The sequence below is a fragment of the Scyliorhinus canicula genome, chromosome 11 (genome assembly GCF_902713615.1).
Source record: "Scyliorhinus canicula chromosome 11, sScyCan1.1, whole genome shotgun sequence".
Lineage (NCBI taxonomy): Eukaryota > Metazoa > Chordata > Chondrichthyes > Carcharhiniformes > Scyliorhinidae > Scyliorhinus > Scyliorhinus canicula.
In genome coordinates this window covers 108,944,458-108,970,505 of record NC_052156.1, presented here as the reverse complement: position 1 = coordinate 108,970,505, position 26,048 = coordinate 108,944,458, and the positions used below count along the sequence as shown (strand labels likewise).

General features: G+C 41.8%; 1 protein-coding gene across 3 annotated transcripts in view; it reads left to right on the top strand.

Annotated features, from left to right (window-relative positions):
• etnk1 (ethanolamine kinase 1) overlaps positions 1 to 24,316 on the top strand; it is a 102,300-nt gene extending 77,984 nt beyond the window's left edge. The window contains exon 8 of one of the 3 annotated variants that reach the window (XM_038811032.1): positions 22,503 to 24,316. In XM_038811032.1, the coding sequence (XP_038666960.1) occupies positions 22,503 to 22,575 (73 nt within the window). In that variant the 3' untranslated portion in view covers positions 22,576 to 24,316. Of the gene's footprint in view, positions 1 to 11,530; positions 11,552 to 12,138; positions 12,212 to 22,502 lie in introns of those variants that run through there. The other 2 variants (XM_038811033.1, XM_038811035.1) reach the window with 2 other exon arrangements.
• The last annotated feature ends 1,732 nt before the right edge of the window (positions 24,317 to 26,048 follow it).

Sequence of the window (26,048 nt, the reverse complement as noted above, 5' to 3'; positions counted from 1 at the left end):
CTATGTCACTGACAGGAAGGCAGATGATTGGAGAATGATGAGTGTTTATTAGTCCCCGTCCTACAACAAAGCCTGTTTCATCTCGAATTTCCCTGCGACCTTGCTCCGCTGGGACCATGTGGTGATTGGCATTCAACGACCAGCCCACGCTAAAAGCATCCTTGCACAGGCATCTTTCATTCACCCAAATGAACTTCAGGAACTTATGGACAACACCATAGCAACAGACCTGAACATTGCACCGCCACCATAGCCCGGGAACTCCGGCGATGCAACATTGAAATTGCTGCTCTGAGTGAGGCACAACTGGCAGGAGAAAACCAGCTTAAAGAACAAGGTGGCAGACTGGTTCGACGAGAACAATCAGGAGATCCAGGATCTCGACCGCAAACACCGGGTATTCCTGAACTGGCAGCTCCACCAAATCTTGAGTGACAGGAAATGAGTGTACAGGCAACTGAAGGCTGAGGTGACAAAGAACTCGGGATCTAAAGTACAGATGGTGGGTGAAAAAAACGCAGAAGACTCAGCAATTCACGCTAACCACAATGCATGCGGCTTCAGCGCAATTAAAACAATTGACGGTCCAAGTATCCAGGGACCCTTCCCATTGAGAGCCAAAAACACGCGCTCATCAAAGACAGCAAGGCAGTCATCATCCGCCGGAGAGAGCAGTTAGAGAATCTCCTCGACCAAGACACAGCCTTCGACGCAAGCACCCTCGACACCATCCAGCAACACTCTACCATCCAACCATCTCAGTGTAACCCCAGCTTGCCGTGAAATCGAAAACCCATCTGACAGCTGAAAAACAACAAGGCCTCTGGTGCAGATGGAATCCGTGCGAAAGTATTAAAATGCAGCGGAGATGCACCTTTGACATGGATCCATAGCCTCATCAACCGTTGTCTGGAAGGGAGAGTGTGCCGGGTAATCTCAAATACCTTCATTGTGATCATCTTCAGGAATGGAGGTAGGTCTGACTGTGGAAATTAGAGGTTTTTCCCTACTCCCCAGCACTGGAAAGGTCCTAGTGAGACTCCTCCTTAACTGTCTTCTCCCAGTGGCTAAAGAGTTCTTTCCTGCGTTTCAATGCGGCTTCCGCCTGTCAAGAGGCACAATGGACATGATCTTCAATGCATGACAAATCCAAGAAGAGTGTAGGGAGCAGCTTCAACCTCTTATGTGCCCTCCTTCAATTTTGCAATGGCCTTCGATTCTTGTCAACCTTGAGGGATTGTGGAACATCCTCTTCAAATGCAGCACCATTCTGATCGTTATCCAACAGAACCACCACAGTCCCAAGACATGTACAAACTGGGGTCAAACAGGGCTATCTCATCGCACCAACACTCTTCTCCAGCTCTCTCGCAGCAACACCACCCCATCACCCTGAAACCCCCTGCTGTGGAATGGAGCTAACCTACCGGACAAGCAGGAAACAGTTCAACCTCTGCCTCCAGGCCAGAACCAAGATCAGCTCAAAATCTGTCATCGAGATGCAGTATGCAGATGATGATGTATGCGCATACTCAGTGACTGAGCAACAAACCGTTGTCGATTGATTCACCAAAGTATTTTAGAGAATGGGCCTCAGACTAAACATCCAGAAAACAAAGGTTCATTACCAGCCCGCTCCTGCCACACCCCCGACCATCAGGATTCATGGTGAGCCCCGAGACAATGTGGATCATTTCCCATACCTGGGAGCCTTTGCTCAGCGCGAGCAGACATCGAAGATGCTTAAGTAGGGTGCTCTTTCAAAGGGCCGGTACAGACTCGATGGGCTGAATGGCCTCCTTCTTCACTGTAAATTCTATGATTCTATGAAAACCAGAAGCAATTCCAGTGTGCCAGTGCCAGTAGGGGCTGGTTTAGCTCACTGGGCTAAATCGCTGGCTTTTAAAGCAGACCAAACAGCCAGCAGCACGGTTTGATTCCTGTACCAGCCTCCCTGGACAGGCGCCGGAATGTGGCGACTAGGGGCTTTTCACAGTAACTTCATTGAAGTCTACTGGTGACGAGTGATTTTCATTTCATTTCATTTCTTCGGACACTTGAGAAACAGAGAAGACCAAGGCCTCAAATCCAGCACCAAGCTCATGGTCTGTGCTGTTAGGTAATTTGGACATTCTGAATTCTCCCTCTGTGTGCCCGAACAGGCGCTGAAATGTGGTGACTGGGGGCTTTTCGCAGTAACTTCATTGCAGTGTTATCGTAAGCCTACTTGTGACAATAAAGATTATTGTTATTATTACAGAGCAGCCGTGGTCCACGCTGCATGTATCAGAAATATGGACAATGTGCAACAGACATTTCAAATGCCTGGAGATATATACCAAAGTTGACTCCGCAAAATCCTACAAATCCACTGGCAGGATAGGTGTACCAACATGAGCATCCTCCCCCATGCCAATATCACCAGTAATGAGGCACTGGTCATGCTCAACCAGCCTCGATGGCTGGGCCGCATTGTCTGTATGCCCAAAACGAGACTCCTGAAACAATGGCAATCGATTGCTGGGAGGGCAGAGGAAACTCTGCAAGGTCTCTAAATGCAACATCCCTATTGACGCGTGGGAAACGCTTGCCTTGGAACGTACAAACTGAAGAAGAAGCATTTATTTTTTTTAAATTTAGAGTACCATTCATTTTTTGCAATTAAGGGGCAATTTAGCGTGGTCAATCCATCTACCCTGCACATCTTTGGGCTGTGGGGGCGAAACCCACGCAAACGTGGTGAGAATTTGCAAACTCCACACGGACAGTGACCCAGAGCCGGGATCGAACCTGGGACACCGGCAGCACGGTAGCATTGTGGATAGCACAATCGCTTCACAGCTCCGGGGTTCCAGGTTCGATTCCGGCTTGGGTTACTGTCTGTGCAGAGTCTGCACATACTCCCCATGTGTGCGTGGGTTTCCTCCGGGTGCTCCGGTTTCCTCCCACAGTCCAAAGATGTGCAGGTTAGGTGGATTGGCCATGATAAATTGCCCTTAGTGTTGGGTGGGGATCAAGGATATTTTCTGGTGGGGAAATTGGGCTGGAGATAATTTGGTTGCAGTTTGAGCATGAAAATGAATTATTAAAAAATTGAAAATGAAGCAAAAAGAAATGGAGATGCAGCAAGGAGAAATTGAGCTGATGCAAAGCCGGAAAAAAAATGTAGATGCAACCAAAAGAAATGAAGAGGAAGCATAACAAAAATAAATAAGAAGTTGAGATGGAATTAGAGAGAGACGAAAAAGCAAAAGAGAAAGAGATCCAGATTAGGGTACTAGAAATTAGTGGGAAGCTGCCAGAAATTAGGGGGGAGCATACTCCTAGAACAGAACCCAGTGGTGATATGTTTAAATTGATACCGCCCTCCAAAAATTCGAAGAGAAGGAGACAGAAACTTTTTTTTCGTGCTTTTGAGAAAATAGCAACGCAAATGGGGTGACCAAAAGAAAAGTGGGCATTACTCATGCAGAGTAAATTGACGGGGCGGGCTTTGGACGTTTATGCTTCCCTGTCAGAGTGGGTGTCTAAGAATTATGACCAGGTGAAAATAGCTATTCTGGGTGCATATGAAATGAAAATCGCTTATTGTCACGAGTAGGCTTCAATGAAGTTACTGTGAAAAGCCCCTAGTCGCCACACTGCAGACCCTGTCCGGGGAGGCTGGTACGGGAATCGAACCGTGCTGCTGGCCTGCTTGGTCTGCTTTAAAAGCCAGCGATTTAGCTGAGTGAGCTAAACCAGCCCCTGAATTCCCTACCTTCAATGATAAGAACCCAGGTTGAAGACCAGAGGGTCCAAAAAGGGAACAAAAGTGGAGAAAACTACAGGGGAAAACTACTTACTTTAACTGTGATGTGGAGATGCCGGCGTTGGACTGGGGTGAGCACAGTAAGAAGTCTTACAACACCAGGTTAAAGTCCAACAGGTTTGATTCAAACACGAGCTTTCGGAGCGCAGCTCCTTCCTCAGGTGAAGGAGCTGCGCTCCGAAAGCTCGTGTTTGAATCAAACCTGTTGGGCTTTAACCTGGTGTTGTAAGACTTCTTACTTTAACTGGACTTAGGAGAGCTGAGGTAAATACTGCTGTGGGAGCAGGTGTGAACAATGAGGTGGAGGAGGTATTTGCTGGGTTTTTGTCTAAGGGGACGATCACCCAATTTTTCTCAAGTGAGGTAACCAAATCCATAACTATTTCAAGGGACACAGATGCGATTCAAACTCTTACTGGAGAAGGATTTGGTTTTCACTCCAGAGAACTCAATGAAAGCTACGGTATTGGTGAATGGAATAAGCAGGGATTTTTCCCAGTTCAATTGTATAAAATATTAACCGGAGAGTGATTTTATTGGATTGGATTTGTTTATTGTCACGTGTACCGAGGTACAGTGAAAAGTATTTTTATGCAAGCAGCTCAACAGATCATTCAGTACATGGAAGAAAAGGGAATTAAACAAAATTCAAGAAAATACATGAGAATACATAATAGGGCAACACAAGATATACAATGTAACTACATAAGCATTGGCATTGGTTGAAGCATACAGAATTAGAATTAGAACAGAATTAGAACAGTACAGCACAGAACAGGCCCTTCGGCCCTCAATGTTGTGCCGAGCAATGATCACCCTACTCAAGCCCACGTATCCACCCTATACCAGTAACCCAACAACCCCCATTAACATTATTTTTTAGGACACTAAGGGCAATTTAGCCTGGCCAATCCACCTAACCCGCACATCTTTGGACTGTGGGAGGAAACCGGAGCACCCGGAGGAAACCCACGCACACACGGGGAGGACGTGCAGACTCCGCACAGACAGTGACCCAGCCGGGAATCAAACCTGGGACCCTGGAGCTGTGAAGCATTGATGCTAACCACCATGCTACCGTGGTGCCCAATGCTACCGTGGTGCCCACTACAGGGTGTTGTGTTAATGAGGTCAGTCAATAAGAAGGTCATTTAGGAGTCTGGTGACAGTGGGGAAGAAGCTGTTTTTCAGTCTGTTCGTGCGTGTTCTCAGACTTCTGTATCTCCTGCCCGATGGAAGAAGTTGTAAAAGTGAGTAAGTCGCGTGGGAGGGATCCTTGATTATGCTGCCCGCTTTCCCCCGACAGCGGGAGGTCCATGGAGTCCATGGATGGGAGGCAGGTTTGTGTGATGGACTGGGCGGTATTCACGACTCTCTGACGTTCCTTGCGGCCCTGGGCCGAGCAGTTGCCATACCAGGCTGTGATGCAGCCCGATAGGATGGTTTCTATAGTGCATCTGTAAAAGTTGGTAAGGGTTAATATGGACATGCCGAATTTCCTTAGTTTCCTGAGGAAGTATAGGCACTGTTGTGCTTTCTTGGTGATAGCATCGACGTGAGTGGACCAGGACAGATTTTTGGTGATGTGCACCCCTAGGAATTTGAAACTGCTAACCATCTCCACCTCGGCCCCATTGATGCTGACAGGGGCGTGTACAGTACTTTGCTTCCTGAAGTCGATGACCAGCTCTTTAGTTTTGCTGGCATTGAGGGAGAGATTGTTGTCGTTGCACCACTCCACTAGGTTCTCCATCTCCCTCCTGTATTCGGACTCGTCGTTATTCGAGATCCGGCCCACTATGGTCGTATCATCAGCAAACTTGTAGATGGAATTGGAACCAAGTTTTGCCACGCAGTCGTGTGTGAACAGGGAGTAGAGTAGGGGGCTAAGTACGCAGCCTTGCGGGGCACCAGTATTGAGGACTATTGTGGAGGTGTTGGTGTTCATTCTTACTGATTGTGGTCTGTTGGTCAGAAAGTCAAGGATCCAGTTGCAGAGTGGAGAGCCAAGTCCTAGGTTTTGGAGCTTTGATATGAGCTTGGCTGGGATTATGGTGTTGAAGGCGGAGCTGTAGTCAATAAATAGGAGTCTGATGTAGGAGTCCTTGTTTTCAAGATACTCTCGGGATGAGTGTAGGGTCAGGGAAATGGCGTCTGATGTGGACCGGTTGTGGCTGAATGCGAATTGCAGTGGATCAAGGCGTTCTTAGAGTATGGAGGTGATGCGCTTCATAATCAGCCTCTCGAAGCACTTCATTACAACTGACGTCAGGGCCACCGGGCGGTAGTCATTGAGGCATGTTGCCTCATGATTTTATGTCATGTCTAGTAGTGGCCGGGGTGGTTTCGAAATTCCCAATGAACGGAGTAGACTTACTTTTGAGGAATGATTTGGAGGGAGTGACAGTGGTAGCTTCCCCTATGATTGCAGAGAGTCCGAGGAAGTACTGCAGATAGCACGTGAGATACCAACTGAAGGGGGTGTGAAATCTCATTGGGCATTAAATGGTTCAACGAATGAAATGTGGACATACATTAATCACATATTGAATGATAATGTCAATGAATCAGATTCTACTGATACTGATGAAATTATCTCCACGAGAATCATAAAGATTTGTCGAAGGTAAAAGCTAGTTGAGAACCAGATTCTGAGAATTCTGAAGACCGAAGGTGACCATAAGAAAGAGGAACCTGCAAAATTCAGGAGAATAACAGTGATGGATAGTCAAACGAGAGTTCTGAATCCGATTTTGGTTCTGATTATGAAGTAATAATAAACAGCTACTGAAAATACCTGTCACTGACTGACCTTGAACAAATGACAAGTAACTGTTCCAAAGCTAGGAAGGAAGACAGCAAATCAAAGAACAAAGAAAAGTACAGCACAGGAACTGGCCCTTCAGCCCTCAAAGCATGTGCTGATCATGATGCCTAACTGAAGAAAAAAACTGCTGCCCTTACTCAGTCCGTATTCTTCTATTTCCTCCCTATTCATGTCTGTATTCCTTTATTTCCTCCCTATTCATGTACCCATCCAGGTGCCTCTTAACTGTTGCCAATATGTCTACTTCCACCACATCCTCTGGCAGCCCGTTCCAGGCATCCACCACTTTCTGCATGAAAAACTCTCCCTGCACATCTCGCCTAAACTTTCCTCCTTGCAGGGCAGCACGGTGGCGCAGTGGTAGCACTGCAGTCTCACGGTGCCGAGGTCCCAGGTTCGATCCCGGCTCTGGGTCACTGTCCGTGTGGAGGTTGCACATTCTCCCTGTGTTTGCGTGGGTTTCGCCCCCACAACCCAAAGATGTGCAGGGTCGGTGGATTGGCTACGCTAAGTTGGCCCTTAATTGGAAAAAATTAATTGGTTACTCTAAAATTGTTTTAAAAAAAACTTTTCTCCTTGCACCTTGAAGCTGTGCCCCCTTGTAATTGACCTTCCACCATTGGAAAAAGCCTCTTGGGTCTCCCCATGGCCTCCGTCTTTCCAGTGAAAACAATTCTAGTTTATTCAACCTCTCCTCATAGCCAACACCCTCGAGACCAGGCAACATCCTGGTGAACCTTCTTCGCACTCTCTCCAAAGCTTCTATGCCCTTCTGATAGTGTGACCAGAACTGCACGCAATAATCCAAATGCGGCCTAGCCAAGGTTTTATATTGCTACAACATGATTTCCCAACTCCTGTACTCAATGCCGTGGCTGATGAAGGCAAGCATGCCATATGCCTTCTTCATCACCTTGGCCACCTTTGCCACTTTCAGGGAACTGTGACCTGCACTCCCAGATCCCTCTGTATGTTAATGTTCCTAAGGGTTATGCCATTTGCAGTATAATTCATACCAAGAAGAAGAAATTGACGTCGACTTTCCTGAAAGTTATTTGTTACTGCCTCTTGCAGTAAACCCATTACCATTCGCTTCAGGTGCAAATATTTCCCAGAGCAAGACTGCTTTGAAGGAAAATATACATAACAGACAGCAGGGACTGTGAAGTGACATCAAGCGAACAACTGATTAACCCACAACTGTTTAAAAGTCCACAGTGCCTCTTCAAGGTGAAAGAAGCAAATAGCAAATTATCAGCAGCCAATTCCTTTAAAAAAAATTTAAGAGCAAGGTGGATGGAGAACCATGTAGTGGTTCTGCCACCGCATTTGTTAACATCAACCAGAAAGTTAATGGGGCTAATAATGTGCTCTCTGATTCTGAAAATAAAGAACTGTTGAAATCTGGAAAGCACAAACTGTTTCAGTCCGCATTGCTAAATGGAGATAAGGGCTGTGGTTATGAAGACTCGAATGAAGAAGTAAAAGCTGTAAAACAAAGAATGGTGCATATAAAGCCAACCGACTCTGTAAAGATTGAACCCTCAGCTGTACTAGTCACTGACAGTATCCATGTGAGGGAGAAGAGTGAATGTAAAGCTAGAGGGATTGAGTGTTTGTTGATTTTAAAATAAACCCAATATTTCCCGCAGCATTGTGGGCACTGCTTGTAGTTTGGCTGTGGAAGATCCTTGAAATTTGGATAAAGATACATTGGGCAATCAGAAAAGACTGGCTACATTACATTTGATACTGAAACAGTATAGACGGGGAGTTGTAGGAAACCAGCAGGGGGCTGGTCAACTAGTCATGTTATAGACATAAGAAACTCAGCCAATAAAGCCACATCTGTTTCGACTAAAACCAGAGACTGGCTCAGTTAGAGACTGAAATACAGTGCATGTTGGACATTTTGCAGAAGCAAGTGAAAACGCCGTGGTCCACAGAACACCAATTTGAGAGACTGGCCGCCTCTGACTTTTTCCGGACCATTTAAAATGGCCATAGACGCCAGTGACCTAGGGTTAGGGGCAGTGCTACAACAGGACGACAAGGAATAAAGGAGCCAATGGGTATTTTTATTTAAACGCTAATTCCATCCCAAAGAAAGTATTCCGCCATTGGAAAGGAAGCCTTAGCTTTGCTACTAGCCCTTCACTTTGAAGTATATGTCCGACATGACAATCAACAAAGCTTAGTTTATACAGACCATAATCTGCTTGCGTTTATAGAAAATTTTAAAACCTAGAATGCAACACAAGGTTATTCCGTTGGAGTTTATTACTTCTTAGTTTATTGGAGTTAAATTCTTGATGTCGCGAGGAATTAAGGGCTACGGGGAGAATGCTGGTAGGTGGAGTTGAAATGCCCATCAGCCATGATTGAATGGCGGAGTGGACTCGATGGGCCGAATGGCCTTACTTCCACTCCTATGTCTTATGGTCTTATTACAACAGTTCAATGTTAAAATTGTACACATTCCCGGAAAGGATAATGTAAATGTGAATGCTTTGTCACATGTTGGTGAATTACCGGGAAGGAAACTGACATACTGGGGAATGGACGTTTGTTTGTGATTTTTATGTCTTGCAAACCTCATAATGAAACGTCCGTGTCCTGAAGTTTCATTCTTTTAGGGAGGGAGATATGCAAGGTCCGTCCTGTATATTTCCTTGCTTCCCCTTTAACTTTGCCGTGATTATTTTTGATGCATGGATGATTAGTGATGTCATGTGAGAGTACCTTTAAGAAATAGGTATTATCAGTGATATCAGAGTGTGGGTGGAGTTGGGCTGTCTGTCAGCTTTTTACTTTCGTTTTAGGCTGTTTGCTGCAGAGTGTGTTTTAGTTTTGTTTTCAGTGTTGGAACTGAAGCCAGACCAAGCACGTGTACTGCTGTTTTCTCTGCCATCAAAAGACTATCTCTTGATCATTTGGTGATCAGAATTATGAATATGAAGCACCTAATGTGCTTCTGTTGAAATGTATTTCTTCTGGATGTTGTTTGGAAAGTTATTAAGGATTACTTAGTGTTGTATTATTTGGAGGTTCTATTTGAATTGATGGTTGCTAAGGTTCACTATGTTTCAAAAAGGTTAACTTGAGTTAATAGAATAAACATTGTTTTGCTTTAAAAATTACTTTTCCATTTCCGCTGTACCACACCTGTAGAGTGGGCCGTATGGTCCCCATACCACAATCTATTAAAAGTTGTGGGTCAGGTGAACTCCATGATACATATTGGGATTCTCAAACACTGGCCCATAACAAATTGGGGGCTCGAGGGCGAAAAAAGTCTATCTATTGAATTGGCTTAGTGAACTTAAAGAAAGTGAGGGGTGAGCATATTGTGATTGCTTTTCAGGTGTGGTATTTTAGTTGAAGTAGGCTGTCTGTTGTGGACAATGGCTCTTTCAGAGGCTCTGAAGTTTTTGGGGGTGAAGACAGTAACACGCAGTACCTTACGGACAGAGACTAAAAGCAGACTGTTAGATTTGGCAGAAACATTGAAATTAACATTACCTGACGAAATGCGAAAAGGTGAGATAATTATGGCCGTGGCTAAGCATTTAAAGTTGCCTGAGATACTGTTTGACTCATTGGAAATGGAAAAAATTCAGTTGCAAATTAAACAAATGGAATATGAGAAAGAATTAAAGCAGCTTGAACATGAAAGATGAGAGGACAAAGAAAGAGAAAGGGAGATACAGATCAGGGAAAAAGTATATTTACTGTGTGCATTCATAAAGAATTGTGAAAATGAAACAATTTTGAAGTGGATGGTTTATTTTTTTTTCTTGGGGGAGGTGTCATGTGAGAGTACCTTTAAGAAATTAGTGTCCAAGAAATGTGTGTCCAAGAAATGTACCTTTAAGAAATGGGTATTATCAGTGATGTGTGGGTGGAGCTGGGCTGTCTGTCACCTTTTTACTTTCATTTTAGGCTGTTTGCTGCAGGGTGTGTTCTGGATTTGTTTTCAGTGTTGGAGCTGAAGCCAGACCAAGCAGGTGTACTGCAGTTCTCTCTTCCATCAAAAGACCATCTCTTGATCATTTGGTGAATTCAGAATTATAAATGTTCTCCGTAGTGAATGTAAACCTAATGTGCTTCTGTTGAAAGGTATTTCTCTGTCTTCTGGATGTTGTTTGGGAAGTTATTACGGATTACTTCGTGTATTCTTTGGGGGATGTATTTGAATTGATAGTTGCTGAGATGTTCACTATGTTTCAAAAAGGTTAACTTGAGTTCATAGAGTAAACATTACTTTTCCATTTCTGCTGTACCACACCTGTAGAGTGGCCCTTACCACAATCTATTAAAAGTTGTGGGTCAGGTGCACTCCATGATACACTTTGATATTCCCTACACCCTGGCCCATAACAATGGACATATACCTTTGAGTCAAGCAGGATTGGTGGACATGATCTTCAAGTCAAACAGGATTAATGGACATGTATCTTTAAGGCGAGCAGCAGAATTCAGAAGTTACTCAAATGCCTGCTGGTTGAACAAGAGGCTTCAGACTTGTTGGCACCAAAGAGCGAGAGATGGACTGGGACTCGGTTTGATTGATTGGCTAGTGGCCAATGATTGGGTCAAAAAGATTGGGTCATACTCTGCCTGATAACGGGTGGTGATTGGATCCTGTCCCAGTGGAATGATTTTCAGCGTCCCAAGGAGTTTTAGTTTGACTCCTGGCAGCTTGGACAGAAGATTCTACTCTTTTTCTTTCCTCCGTGTTTCTCTACAGAAAGCCTGTGCATGCTGTATTTCTGAATCTACAGAGTACCTGAGTGAATCTATCTATAGGAGAACCAGTTATGGCTGCAAAGACCAGAACTTGCTACTCTCTCTGGAAAGGCTTTGACTGCTGTACTTCTCTGAAATTACAGATAACCTGAATAAATGAACCTACAGAGAGGACTATTACAGGCTGTTGACAGAGACTTTAACTTGCAAGTTTGCTGTGAAGGAAGGGTGCTAAAAACCATCATCTGAAACAAAGACTCTTTTTTTTCCCCCTTGGCTTATTATTTTGACCCCTTTCCACCCCTCTGTTTGTCTTGTATGTGTGCATAGAGGATTGGGGGCAAGTTAAAGTGGGGAATTAGGAATTAGTTAATAGTTAACCGGTTGTATTTGCTGCATAGTTCATTATAGTAGTTGTTATCAATAAACATTAATTGTATTTGAACTTACAAACCTGGTGACTGTAATTATTGGGCTGCCAGTAAGAATTATTGGTTAATTCACATGTGTTGTGACTCCAGTTCAGGTGGGGCTGGAATTGACTGTGCACTACCACAGGGTGTCGTAACAACAGTGACAGAACTTCTGAACTTGTCTTGCGTGCATTATATTAGTGCTTTATTTTAAAACGTCAGTTATTTATTCAATAACTTAATTTAAAAGTGCCACCTTTATCGAAACTGACCTAATTAAATATCCTAACTGTCTAAATTCCTTTTTATACTTTTTTTTTTGCTCTCTTACATTTAAGTTTCCTGGATGTCACAATTCAGAAGGTGAAATCTGTAGTGGTTCTTTTGTATCTGTAGGACAGCAATACATATTTTTGGATCAAGCATTTATCACAGGGGTGGGCAAACTACGGCCCGCGGGCAAGGTCTTTATGCGGCCCACCAAGATCAAGTCATTAAAAAAAAATATTTAAAATTTTTTTTTATTTTTTTTTAAATTAAGGTTAATGGGGGGGGGGGGCTGTTGGGTTACTGGTATAGGGTGGATACGTTGACTTGAGTAGGGTGATCATTGCTCGGCACAACATGTGTTTCATGTGAAGTTTCTACTTTAAAATATTAATTAATAAAAATTAATTGCTTTTTTTTCTTTAAACTGAGTTACTTTGTTTTTCAAATAAATGTGTTTCATGTAAAGTTTCTACTTTAAAATATTAATTAATAAAAATTAATTGCTTTTTTTTCTTTAAAAACCTTTTATTTTGGCTATTTTAAATATTAATTATTTTACTTAATATACTATGCGGCCCTTTAAAATTGTGAATTTCTGAATGTGGCCCTTGCACAGAAAAGTTTGCCCACCCCTGATTTATCAGTTACACATTTATTGAATATTATGTCAGTGAGATTTGTAAATTTCTTTAACTTGGCTCAGATTGATTTTGTTTAATAATTTGAATGTTTGCTGTATCAGTTAACCACAAGATGGCATTGTAAATTGCATGCAGTCTACTTTTGAGCAAAATATATTTAATGCACATGAAACCTTTTCATCACATTGAAAATTGCACTTTATCAACTGGAATAATCTTTATTGTCTAGCTTATTTACATTGGTAGCTCAAATGTTAGGCTGCTTCCAATGTAAGATGAAAATAGCTTGTGAATAGCAGCATTATGGAAGATTGCTTGCTGTGTTCAGTTCCTCCCAGGCAGGAAGAAGGTAATTCCTGCTGTGCTGAGATCTTCCTAAGATCAGGCACACATCATGTAGAGCTTTGCAAGTGCTTAGCAATGTCAGATGCAGCTGAACGGGTTCTTCCAACCGCTCACCCAATTTTATTTTCCTTGACAAACATTAAAAGCAGCAATATTAGACTTGAGAATATTTTCTGTAAACAGTATGTATAAAAGTCCTAATTTTCCTCTTTGCTCATTTGGCTATAATGTGGTGCAGAATGACACTAACAACTTTTGTTCAATCGCTGCACTGGCTGTGGTGGTTTCTTGCTCTCTCACTAGTGCTCTCTCTCCCTATTCTGCTTTCTCCCTTTGCGCCCCACAATGCCTATTGTTTCTCACAGGTTATTGCTAATACTAATTAACAGAACAAACAATACGTACATGTGTGAAGTCCAAGAAATTAAATCTAGTTGTTGTTTAATCTGGTTGTTAGTATCAGCAACTTGAGATGTACACCAATTAATGGAATATACAGTGCAACATCTCTGCGTGACACTTGAGGCTCTTTTTGAATACTAACTGGACTAACATGAAAACAAAAGGTTCAACTTTTTTTCCCCCTACTCCTCCAACCAAGTTTAGGGATAGGTGAAGTTTTCACTTTCTCCCTCTGTTTGTGTGGTTTTTGCCCCCACAACACAAAGATGTGCAGGACGGGTGGATTGGCCACGCTAAATTGCCCCTTAATTGGAAAAAATGAATTGGTTTTAAAAAAAACATTTAGGGATCAGTGTCACACAGAATTTTCTTTGCTTTGTGACTGACTTTGTCTATGCTTGCTTTATGTAAGATAACATGGAAATAATTAGTATTGCACTTGAAAGCCGGTATTCCAAGTTTATATATCCAGGTATGTAATGAAATCTTTTCAGTGTCTCTAATTAGTTAAATCCTGATGTCTAGGCCAAATATAAGAAATATATTTTACCTGTTTGAAAAATTCACCAACACCCCCATAGAATATAGAAAAATACAGCACAGAACTGTTGGGAGATACATGGTTCCCTCTCCACCATTGTTACATGGTGGAATTTAGAGCAAGAAATATTTGCATCAGTGAGCTGCTCTGTTCACTGGGGTATTTAATTTGCACTAATCTCTTCCTTGGGGTTAGCTGACTTGAGAAGCCCTATGGCTGGCTTGGAGTCATCCCGTGCCCAGAGTTTCTAATAGAACTGTTATAGGACACGTGGCAGTCCCATATTATGTGTCATAAGAAGAGAAAATAAAGGAGGAAAGGAAACCGACTTGGCTGGAAAATTTACATTGGGGGAAAAAAATCACCTTAAGATGTTTTAATTTTCCCCTATTCTTAACCGTAAATCAAAAAAATGTCTTGTATTGCATACTGCAAATTCTATTTAAATATGCAACTTTTGTTTTTTTGAATAATGGATATGACAGAAAAAAAGCAAGGATGAGACTTGGTGTAAATTTTATACAACACACAGGTTTTAATATAGTTGGAAACCAGTGTAGAGGTGTGAACAGTTTTAACTCTGCACTCTCTTAATTACAGAGATGGTTGCAGACAATTCAGTTTAAACTTTCCTTTGGTTTTTCATGTTATAGGAATGAGTTAAGATGTCACTACAAGGAGTGTCAAATTTCCCAGAATTATGCATTGAAAAGTGCAGTTGCAGAAGGCAACCAAGTTAGTCGAGCATATTGACATGTATAGGAAGTGTGTGAAATACAGAGGAATGCTGCAGGGGAGCACTAAATTTATGCATATGCTAATGAGGTGTGACAAGGACAAATTATTTATGTACTTTTTTGAATAATGTCTGTTCTGTTTTGTTCCTATAATAGAAATAGATTTTTAAATTTAAATACTGACAAGGATTTGGATTGATTTTCTGGTCATTTGTTTCATATTTCTTGCTCTTGCTCCTAGTTCACAAATCAAGCAGTAAACTAGACTGACAAACATTAAGTTTCTCACTTCTGATAATGATAGTTAATCCATTCCCAGTTTGCTTTAAAGTCTGCATGTACATATGTGTGGATACATAATTTTTATAAATTTGGGACTTGCCTTATTACCAAAGAGTAATTCAGTTCACAACATGAAATGTATTCAGTTCTTTGGCTGTCTAATAATTAAAGTGCAAGAGTTGATTTAAAAACTAAGGAGGATGGATAAAGATATAGTGTGAGACCCCTTTTCAGTTTGGCACTATGTGACTTTCTGACTTTCCATTTAATGCATTTATATACTTGATTATTATGTTCACTCTATTTGCTTCTGTCTGTATCCATTACATTAACATTGCTCCTACTAGTAAGAAATCTTTCTCTGGGGAAGTATTGCAATGATGTTCAGCTTGCTGCCTTGAATTACTTTATTGAGAGTGTGAATGTCACAGAAAAAATTGGCTGTTCAATCAAAGTAAGTTTGGGTGAAGCTGTTAGCGAATGGAGTTCAGTGAGTTAAAATTGTACTCTAAAGTGCTACTTCTGAAATGTCAGTGGATGACTGGGGCAAAAATAGTTAGTGGTATTTGTCGTCTTCACAATAGTCTCCTCACATTAAATTTAACTATTGGCCGACAGTATCGTAACCCTGCATTTATGCATAAAGCTTTACATTATTCGACCTATGTAGGATTGCGTAAGATAACTGGTACAGAAACAGGCCATTTGGCCCAGCTGGGCCATGCTGGTGTGTATGCTTCACTCGAACTGCCTCACCTTTTTGCATTTAAATCTTATCACCATAACTGCTATTCCCTTCTTCCTCAAATGTTGTTTTGCTTTCCCTTTGTATGTTCGTATGCAATTCTTGAAGTGTGTTCTAACCAAGATTTGATAATGGTTTAGAAAAACTTTCCTACTTCTCAATTTCACCCTAGAGCTTGTTTATTTTTAACAACCTTGCAAATCTGTGATGCAACTTAATGATTGATATATTTGTAACAAAAACAGAAAATACTGAATAGTACTGACCTCAGCATGTCTGGGCGGATCTGTGGAGAGAGAAGGGAACTAACGTTTCGAGTCTGGATGACTCTGTCAAAGCGAAACTCAATTCATCCAGACTGGAAACGTTAGCTCCCTTCTCTCTCCACAGATGCTGTTAGACCTGCTGAGATTGTCCAGTATTTTCTGTTTTGGTTTCAGAATCCAGCATCTGCAGTAATTTGCTTTCGTTTTGTACTGAACCAAGACTTGCACCTCCAAATTAATAAGTGACCTCCCTATTCATACTACCATATTTACGACCTTACATTTATGTGGTGAACTTCATTTGCCAGTTATTTGCCCATTCTGCTAGATTATTAATGCCCTTCGGTAAATTGTTGCAGTCCCCCTCACTCACTCAATATTGACTATCCTCCTACAATTTGGTGCCATAAAAGCACTGTTTAATTTTGTTCATAATGCAGTTCTTTTGAGTCATTTGCTCATTTGCATGAGGACAGGACATGTTTCCCTCTTTCTTGTGTGCCTCCTTTTTTGTTGCAGTACTTGTTATCTGTATTGTGTCACATGTTAGAATTGAGAATTATCTCTCTTGTACAACCTATGAAGTCATGCCTTAATTGGTTTACATTACCATACAGCCCACAAAGTCATGCCTTAATTTGTGTGCATTACCATAATTAGTTTTAAAGTTAAATTTGCAAGGAAATTTAGATGCAATATATTTGGTTTCTTTCTCAGGTCGTATGCTCAGATACCTTTAAACTGGAAATTAGTCCTTTGATATTGGCTAATATAAATAAGAGTGTAATTAAGGTGGTGTTTGTGTTTTCTTGCAATATTCGACCAAATTAGAAAATAAATAAGCCAGCGTAAATGTGCACTATATGGTAGGCTCTACCAGATGAAAGATTGCACAGTACAAGATGAGTGATCTAGATTTGTGTTGAATTGGCAATTTCACTAGATCTCTATATGGTCTCCTATTTCTTAGTGACATCAGACCAAATCAGAGAATTATTATTTTTTCCACTTTCTGGTCAGAAACCTAGATAACAAGAAAGTCACTGATTAGTATTCCAGTATAAACAATTATGTAGCACCAGGCTTTTATGGCCGGGATTCTACGGGTCAGCCCACTCAGAGCAGGATTTACGATCGGCCGCAGAATAGTGATTTGGGCCAAAATTGGGATTTGCTCCGGATGTCAGACCAGTTGCGCATCTCTGGGCCCACCCCACCGGCCATACTGGAATTCCCACTCATATCAGTGAGAACATGTAAAGTACCAAAAAGCATTCATTTGGGGGCAGCACGATGCCACAGTGGTTAGCATTGCTGCCTCACGGCGCCGAGGTCCCAGGTTCGATCCCGGCTCTGGGTCACTGTCCGTGTGGAGTTTGCACGTTCTTCTGTGTTGCATGGGTTTTGCTCCCACAACCCAAATATGTGCAGGGTAGGTGATTGGCCATGCTAAATTGCCCCTTAATTGGAAAAAATGAATTGGATACTCTAAATTTATTTTTTTTTAAACATTGATTTGAATGTGATTAATGCATTGGAAATCTGATTCACCTCCTCCCCGTGATGTTCCCCCCTCCCCCAAGCAGGAAGTCACACAGGCATGATTTGGTGCATGTATTGAGGAACATGGACCTTGCAGCTTTCAGTCTGAGCAGTGGCAAAAGATTAAGTACCGTCTCAACACTTGCCTCCAGAGTGCCGAGGGGAGTCCTTCATGGAAGATGGAGGTCAGGGGGCCTTGTGCTGTGCTGGGCGTCCTCAGGTCGGGGTCCTTCCTGGGATTGTGCTTGTTTGGCTGCAGCCTTTAAATCCTTTAAACAGTCAGTATGTGAAAATTAAAGTTTTCTCATAATAATGCGAAAGTGTTCTCATCTGTGCTTCTAAACCCTTTAAAATGTTTGTCAGTATGCCAAGTGTAACGGTCTGAGATGAAGGTAAAAATAATTCCTTCAAAGTTGTCAAAACCTTTCAAGTGGTTTTCACACATTACATTTCATTGGCCTTTAACATATGCCTAGATAGCATGAAAGCATTGTTCACATTCAATTTCATGACCCATTACCTGCTCGTAGCTTTTTGATTGACAGTTCGAGGCGGTTTCAAAGGAGAGATTCTGATTACTTATTTATATAACTGCTGGGATCTATTAACTCGGTAGCAGGTGTTTTCATAATAGCAGTTTTTTTTAATATGTCTGCCTCTTTGTTCTCATGCTTCCCAGAAGGTGCAGGGACAGCCTCGAAAACTGCACTTTCTAGGAAGGGGGTTACTGAAGGTAATGGGGGGAGGGGAATTTTCAGTGATTTTGGGGGGGGGGGGGGGTGGGGGGGGGGGGCTAGAATCTGCAGCAGCTTTTTGACATAGAAGCGCATTTAAAAAAGGCGGTCCAATCGCTGAAGTGTGGGACCTGTCATTATATTTCATCCTTCCCATCTGCAGCTATGGAGCAGCACGGGAACGCCAGTTCAGCTTAAAAAAATGTTTCCAAGTTCCCATAACATTGCACGTCAGGGTCGCTCCCAGCACCAGCAAGAATCACTCCGTTGGAGGGAGCATTTAACCGCAGTTCTGGACAATCGTGCCCTATATGTTTTGAAAGAACACAACCCCAATATTCAGTTTCAGAAAAAATAAATCCAAACAGTTATTTAGATTCTAGGATGGCAACTCAAATTTTCATTCTTGCTCATTGTAGGATATGCTGTCTTGAAGCGGTGTAAATGTTTAGTCTTCAAGAAAGTTGTATGGTTGTTGAAAGACACACTTGAGAGTGTGCAAGCGTGGTAACACATAAATGAACCTGATTGTGAGGAGAGGAGCGGGTTCTGCAGCGACCCTGCTGATATTTCCTGTCTAGCTGAAGGTAGTCATTTGGGATAATATTGTGATTCTATGTACCACAAAGGAATAAGTATATTTTGAGAGAGGAACAGGGCAGAGATTGGAATAGGAGGGGAGAAACTGGACATTGGCTGGATAATCTCGGAGTTGTCTGGCTGGTTGTGATTCCTTAAAAGATTGCAAGAGATGTGGACATACAAACATTCGATTTGGGAGTAAGCCACAAAACTCTTTGAACCTGTTCCACCATTCAATAAGATTATGGCTTTATCTGATTGTAACCCAATCCCACAGTTCTGCTTCCCCTCAGTAACGTTTCACCCCTTGTTAATCCAAGAATTTATCTGCCTTTAAAATATTCAAAGACTCTGCTTCTACTGCCTTTTGAGTTCCAGAGAATGAGTGACCCCTTATTTTTAAACAGTGACCCCGTCTCTAAATTCTCCTTCTCCGAGACCATCTCGGAGGACAACTCCAAGGATGCCACAGCACAGATACACGCACCTTGGTGGGCAAAATTAGTGGACATGCTTCTGGGGCACACTTTGGTAGCACCACGCAGCCGCTGATGCACATCAGGTGGAGGCAGGAATGCCCATGCGAGACAGCAGTTGGAGGGCTGCTAGAATCCAGAACGCAGATGGGTCCCAGTCAGATGCTGAGCCTCCGGAGCTGCTGGAGATGTTGGGGAGCGGCTGGGACATCCAGAGGGAGATGTAAGTTACACTCCAGGTCCATAGCCAATTGGAGGAGACCCAGAGGCTCCTGGTGCAGGAGATGTTGCTGGCAATGCTTGGCACCAAGGCCAACACTGCTAGGGTGGCAACTGCAGTGGAGTGTCTGGAGCACAACGTCAGCAGCATGAGTGATGGTGTCCAAGGCGTGGCGGAATCAGAGATGGCAATGGTTGAGGGCCTCAGTAGACTGTCAGACTCGGTGGGGCACGTGACCCATTACCAGGCTGACCTTGATGAAGAGCTGCGGGACATGACCATTCCCATCTGAGAGCATGACAGGCTGCAAAGCTTGTCCCAGTCGCAGGTGGGCATTGCCGAGTCACTACAGAGCTTGGTCCATCACTGAGGAACATTGCCGAGGGTGTGATACCATAGTCCGGACACTGGGGTGCTTCAAATGCTGGCATAGCCAGATGGCACAGGGGCAGCCAGGGCTCAATCCAGCTGCTGCTCCTTCCCGGGATGGGGTAAGAGGTAAGGGAAGAGGGTGGGGATAGTGGGGAGGCACCATCGGGAGAGTGGAAAAATGAATTGGGTACTCCGCAGCAGCCCATCCACCAGGTTCACGTTTTTCAAAAGGAGTATTAATCGGCGTCAGCCTGACCACTTACTGGAGAGGCCACTGAATCACAGGAGGCCATTGGATGGGGGGTTGCACTTGTTAATTGTATGGAAATGGGACATTAGTGGTGATAATTAGTTTCTCGTCACCCTAAGGCTGGATCCCGATTTCACCTATGAGAGCGGGCCGATTGCATGCAAATGGTTTGGCACCCAGCACTGTTCTCTTTTTCCGCCTTTCCTGCTATTCACGTTCCAGCGCAACGAGACGGGGAATCGCACCGTTTATGTTTCAGTTAGATCACCTCCCAGTCTTCTGAACTCCAGGGAATATAAGCTTCGTCTATTCAGTCCCTTCATCCCAGGAGCCAGCCTTTGTCCATCGAGGGCAGAGATGTTACTTCTTGAGTCAGGGGTCCAAACCATGTACATTCAATGTGGCCTCATCAGTGCCCTGTGAAGTTGAAGTTTGATTTGTCTACTCTTGTACTGCAATCCATTTGTACCAAACTTAACATATCATTATTTGCTATTGCTTGCATGTTAACATTGTGATTCATGTACAAGCACGCTCGGGTCCCTCTGAATGCAAGCATTTGCTAGTTTCTCACTGTTCAAAAAATATTCAGCTTTTTAGGGGGGGGGTTTCTATCAAAAAGGATAACTTCACCACATTGTATTCTATCTGCTATGTTCCTGTCCATTTACCCAACCTATCTATCCCTCTGCAACCTCTTTCCATCATTTTCACTGCTTGTTTTCCTGCCTAACTTTATCATCAGCATATGTGAATGTATTGCATTCAGTCCCTTCATCCAAGTCCTTAATATAGATTATAAACAGCTGCAGCTCAACACTGATTCTGGCAGTATCCCACTTGTTACAGTATACCAACCCAAAAGAAACCCATTTATTCCTGCGGGGTTTTTGTCCATTAACCAATCCTCAATCGATGCTAATATATTGCCCATAACCCTTGATGTCCTAATTTTGTGCACTAAATGCATGTGTCCTTTTATTGAATGTTTTTGAAAATCCAAATACACTGCAAATCCACTGGTTCTTCCTTATCCATCTTATTAGTTATATCCTCAAAAGACTAACAGATTTGTCAAACGTCATTTGTATTTCATGAATCCAAGTTGATTCTGCTCAATTATTACGATTTTTCAAGTGACCTGTTGACGCATTGCTGCTAAAAGTTTCTAGTATTTTGTCTACTACTGATATTAGGCTAACTGACCTGTAGTTCCCTGTCTTTTTTTCCTATTTGTTCCTTTCTTGATAGTGAGGTCATGATTGCTACTTTAAAAAAAATAAATTTAGTACGCAATTCATTGTTCCAATTAAGGGGCAATTTAGCGTGGACAATCCATCTACCCTGCACACCTTTGGGTTATGGGGGTGAAATCCACGCAAACACGGGGAGAATGTGCAAACTCCACACAGACAGTGACCCAAAGCTGGGATCGAACCTGGGACCTTGGTGCCATGAGGCTGCAGTGCTACCACTGCACCACCGTGCTGCCCAATTTTTAATCCTTGGGATCTGTTCTGGAATCTAAAGAATTCTGGCAGACCAAGTGCATTTGCTATCTGCAGCTATCTCTTTAGAACTCTGGAATGAAAGGCATCAGCTCCAGGGATTGCCACCTGGACCCATTAAATTATCTAATAGTATTTACTTTAAGCTCCTCATTCTCACTAGACCTTTAGTTCCCCTTGGTTTTATCTGCAATGATTTTTGTGTCGTTTGCCATGAAGACCAATTGAAACTATGTGTTTAATGGCTCTACTGTTTCCACGTTTCCTATTATAATTTTACATATCTTTGCCTCGAATGAGATCGTTACTTTTATTAATCTCTTCCAATTTACATGCACATGGAAATGTTTACAACTTGCTTTTATGTCTCTTGTTGGTCTACTTGTGTATTCCTTTCCTTCTTGTCAATTTCTTGGTCATACTATTGAATTCTAAAATCCTCCCAATCGTCAGACTTATTACTCTTTTTGGCAATATTATAAGCTTCTTCCTTTCACCCAATACTACCTTTAATTTCTCTTGTTAGTCTTTTGGATTTCTTTTTCTGTGTGGTTTTGAGCCTTAATACGCAAACATAAATTTTGTTATGTAGTAATTCTTTAAATACTTTTTAAATGCTTATATGGAAGTCCATATTAAACTACAGCTACAAATTTGTTCAGTCACTCTGCTCCCCCCTCATTGACCACTTTAAGTATTGTGGGGTGGTACATGTTATCTGGTCCTGAAAACATATCCGTACTTGCTGTACATTTAAAATGAAGCCTGATGCATCTTATTTTTTTCCAGGTATGCAGTTGTACGATTCCGCCAGTATTTCAAAATGAAGCCTGAAGTCATGAACCTGAAACTCACTGAATGACAGCAGATTATCCATCACTAAAAGAACGTAAAGCGGGCTGAATGAATTGGTTACACTACATAGTACTACTGGAATGAAAGATGTTTAATGATTACTAGAATAACATCTATTAAAAGGAGATAAACACAACCAAAAATGTGGCTTAAGGCACAGTTTCATAATTTGGTTTGAAATATGTCATTTAGTTACCCTAGAAGATAATTTAGGTAATTTTTAATTCCACATTTCTACACTCAACTAAAAATTCTAATGGTTTCTCAGTGAATGTTCTCCATCCACAATACCACTCTAATAATTGTGCTGAGGCAAAATTAGGAAGCAGTGTTTTACTACTCCCAGAGTTGATGTGAAACTTTTCACCAATCTTCTCTTGTATTAAAAACCCTGTTCATATGCTGCCGTAGATTCTTTTCAGCAGTGCCATAAGCAGTAAGATGTAAAGTTATGGGGTGACAGGTGGTAGTGGGGGAGAAATAGTGTTGGAATGTCTATAACAGGAAACGTGATCAAGTCTTGTGAAGAGGTATCTGCTTGCATGGGAACCTGACTTTTGGGGGCTAATGGTCTAATTTGCACTTAGTTTCTTCAGTCATTTGTGCATATCTCTAGTATTCTAGTGGTTGCTGAGGCAATATGCGGATTTTGTGACCCATCAAGGATTGGATGTAGGAGTATATTCATAGAATCCTTACAGTGCCTAAGGAGGCGATTTGGCCATTGACACTGTACCGACCCTCTGAAAGACCACCCTCCCTTGGCCCAATCTCCTGTCCTATTCTTGCAACCTCACCTTAAGGGGCAATTTAGCATGGCCAATCTGCCTAACCTGCACTTCTTTGGATTGTGGGAGGAAACCAGAGCCCCTGGAAGAAACCCATGGGGAGAAAGTGCAAACTCTACACACCCAAGGCCGGATTGAAACCCGGGTCCCTGGTGCTGTGAGGCAGCAGTGCTAACCACTGTGCATTGGTCTCTGGTCCTTGACCCTCAATTTTAAAATTCTTTGAGAACCATTTTACTGAAACTTTGGTCTATTGTGAATTCCCGACTTCTTTCACCCCACCATTGGCGATTGCACACAGGCTGTTATGCATTAATAATAAATTTTAAACACAGTTGCGCATTGTGGAAAAAGAATATTACTTGTTTGAAGAGTTTGACAGGGCATCCAATTCAGTAAGTTGCAAATTTGAGGGGCTTCAACACCCTAAGGGGAAGGGTAAAATTACTGACTGCAGCTTCTGGATATCCACATTTGAGCAAAGCCAGATACCATATTGTAATTTTTTTAACTCTCTGAATCTAATACATGTAGTTAGTTTTCCAAGAACTTTGTTTTTATTGGACTGGATGGGTGCATCTTTACTGTTGTGAACACAAAGAAACCTCAACATTAACAAAAAAGCACTTGTGAAGTAAGCATGGGCTCATAATTTCCCTGCAAAATGTTAAGCTTAAGAGTAGATGTAAAATCTAAATGGCCTGCCCGGGTTGTGAAGGTTTAGTCTTACATTAACACAAAGCAATAGGAATTCTATTTTCCAATTCAATAGACTTGCTTCACAAGTCATGTCATTTTTTCCCCCTGGTTTTGCATACAATCTTAATCTATTTTTTGAAGCTTTTATTTTAAAATGAACAATTGTGGTGTCTGAAATTACACATTTTTATGTAAAGGTATGTATCTCATTGCAGCTTTTACCATGTTTTCCTGAGACTTAAGTAAATATTGCTTAAAACCTGTTACATCTCAAACCTTTTCCAGTTCTGAAAGGTTCCTCCTATTTCCAGCATTTTTTTGTTTTTAGTGTCCATTTTATTTTATAAATGTAGAGTACCCAATTCATTTTTTCCAATTAAGGGGCAATTTAGCGTGATCAATCCACCTAGCTTGCACGTTTTTAGGTTGTGGGGGCGAAACCTACGCAAACACGGTGCAAACTTCAAATGGACAGTGACCCAGAGCAGGGATCGAACCTGCGACATAGAACAGTACAGCACAGAACAGGCCCTTCGGCCCTCAATGTTGTGCCGAGCCATGATCACCCTACTAAAACCCACATATCCACCCTATACCCATAACCCAACAACCCCCCCCCTTAACCTTACTTTTATTAGGACACTACGGGCAATTTAGCATGGCCAATCCACCTAAATCCGACCTTGGCACCGTGAGGCAGCAGGGCTAACCCACAGCCACCGTGCTGCCCTTTTATTGTCCATTTTAACAATTCGGTCTTAAACTGAGCTTAACATTGAATGCAGTAGCCACTTTTTAAAAAATCATTGCATCTAGCCAATATATACATTCAAACTTTGGGGTTTAAGGAATGTATCTATTAAAATCTAGTTTTTGTGTCGATAACGATCTTGTATCAAATTCTGTGCATGTGCAAAATACAGTTGCCATCAGTTTCAGGGGAGTAATGACCATGAATGCCGACAGCTTTCCTGACATTACAACTGCAAAATACAGGCCATTATAAATTTAACATAACTAGAAATGCCAATCTCCTCAATCCATACAGCAGTGGGTAAGAACTACACCTCGGCTCTGATAATGGATCATCAGTTACCTAAACTTCTATTGGTGAATGTTTGGATTGGGTCCTTTGAAGAAAGCATTAAATTAATAAAGTACTTTTGAATAATACTTCACTGATGCTACAGAGATTCAAATCTCATAATTTTATTTAAAGCAAGACTTTGTAAATGGCTGAACTGCAGGGTGCTGAGATTAAATGGCTAATTAAACTTCAATACAGTATATTGAACTTTAATCCAAACAATTTTTTCTATTAAAATAAGGTATATTTCATAAAGTATATTTTCATTGTGTAACAGTGAGTGTGAAATAATGGGAACAGTGTTGATAGCTTTATCAGCCCTGAAAAAGAGACCTTTTTTTGAATGATCAGTTTCTGATTTGATAGGTGCATACTATTTACACAAGTGACAGAAAAAAATTAATTAAGTATTTCGCCTAAATTCGTTGAAGGTTTTTTACATTATTCTTACTGATAAACTGTCATGATCTAAGCTGCAAGATATTGAGACTCGGCCAAACCCACGCTGAGACCTAACTGATGAATGAGAAGGATGTAAAGTTAACTTGGTTTTCCTAAAATTAGGTATTGTTGAAGCAAAACCAAATACCATTTTGTATGCTTGCAAACTAACTGACTCTAATTACTGTAGTTAGTTTTCCACGAACCTGTGTTTTTATTCGTGTGGATAGGTACTTAATTACTGTGTTGATAATTAAGAAATTGCTACAGATAAAGAATAAACAATTGTAAAACATAGGTTCATAATTTCTTCACAAAAAGTGTAGATGTACAATCTAACTGGTCTCTCCTGGTTGACAAGGTTTAGTCTTGCTTTCAAACAAAGCAAAAATAATTTTCCAATTCAGTAGTCTTACTTTATAATCCGTCATTTCTTTTTTACATACAATTTAAATTTATTGCTTG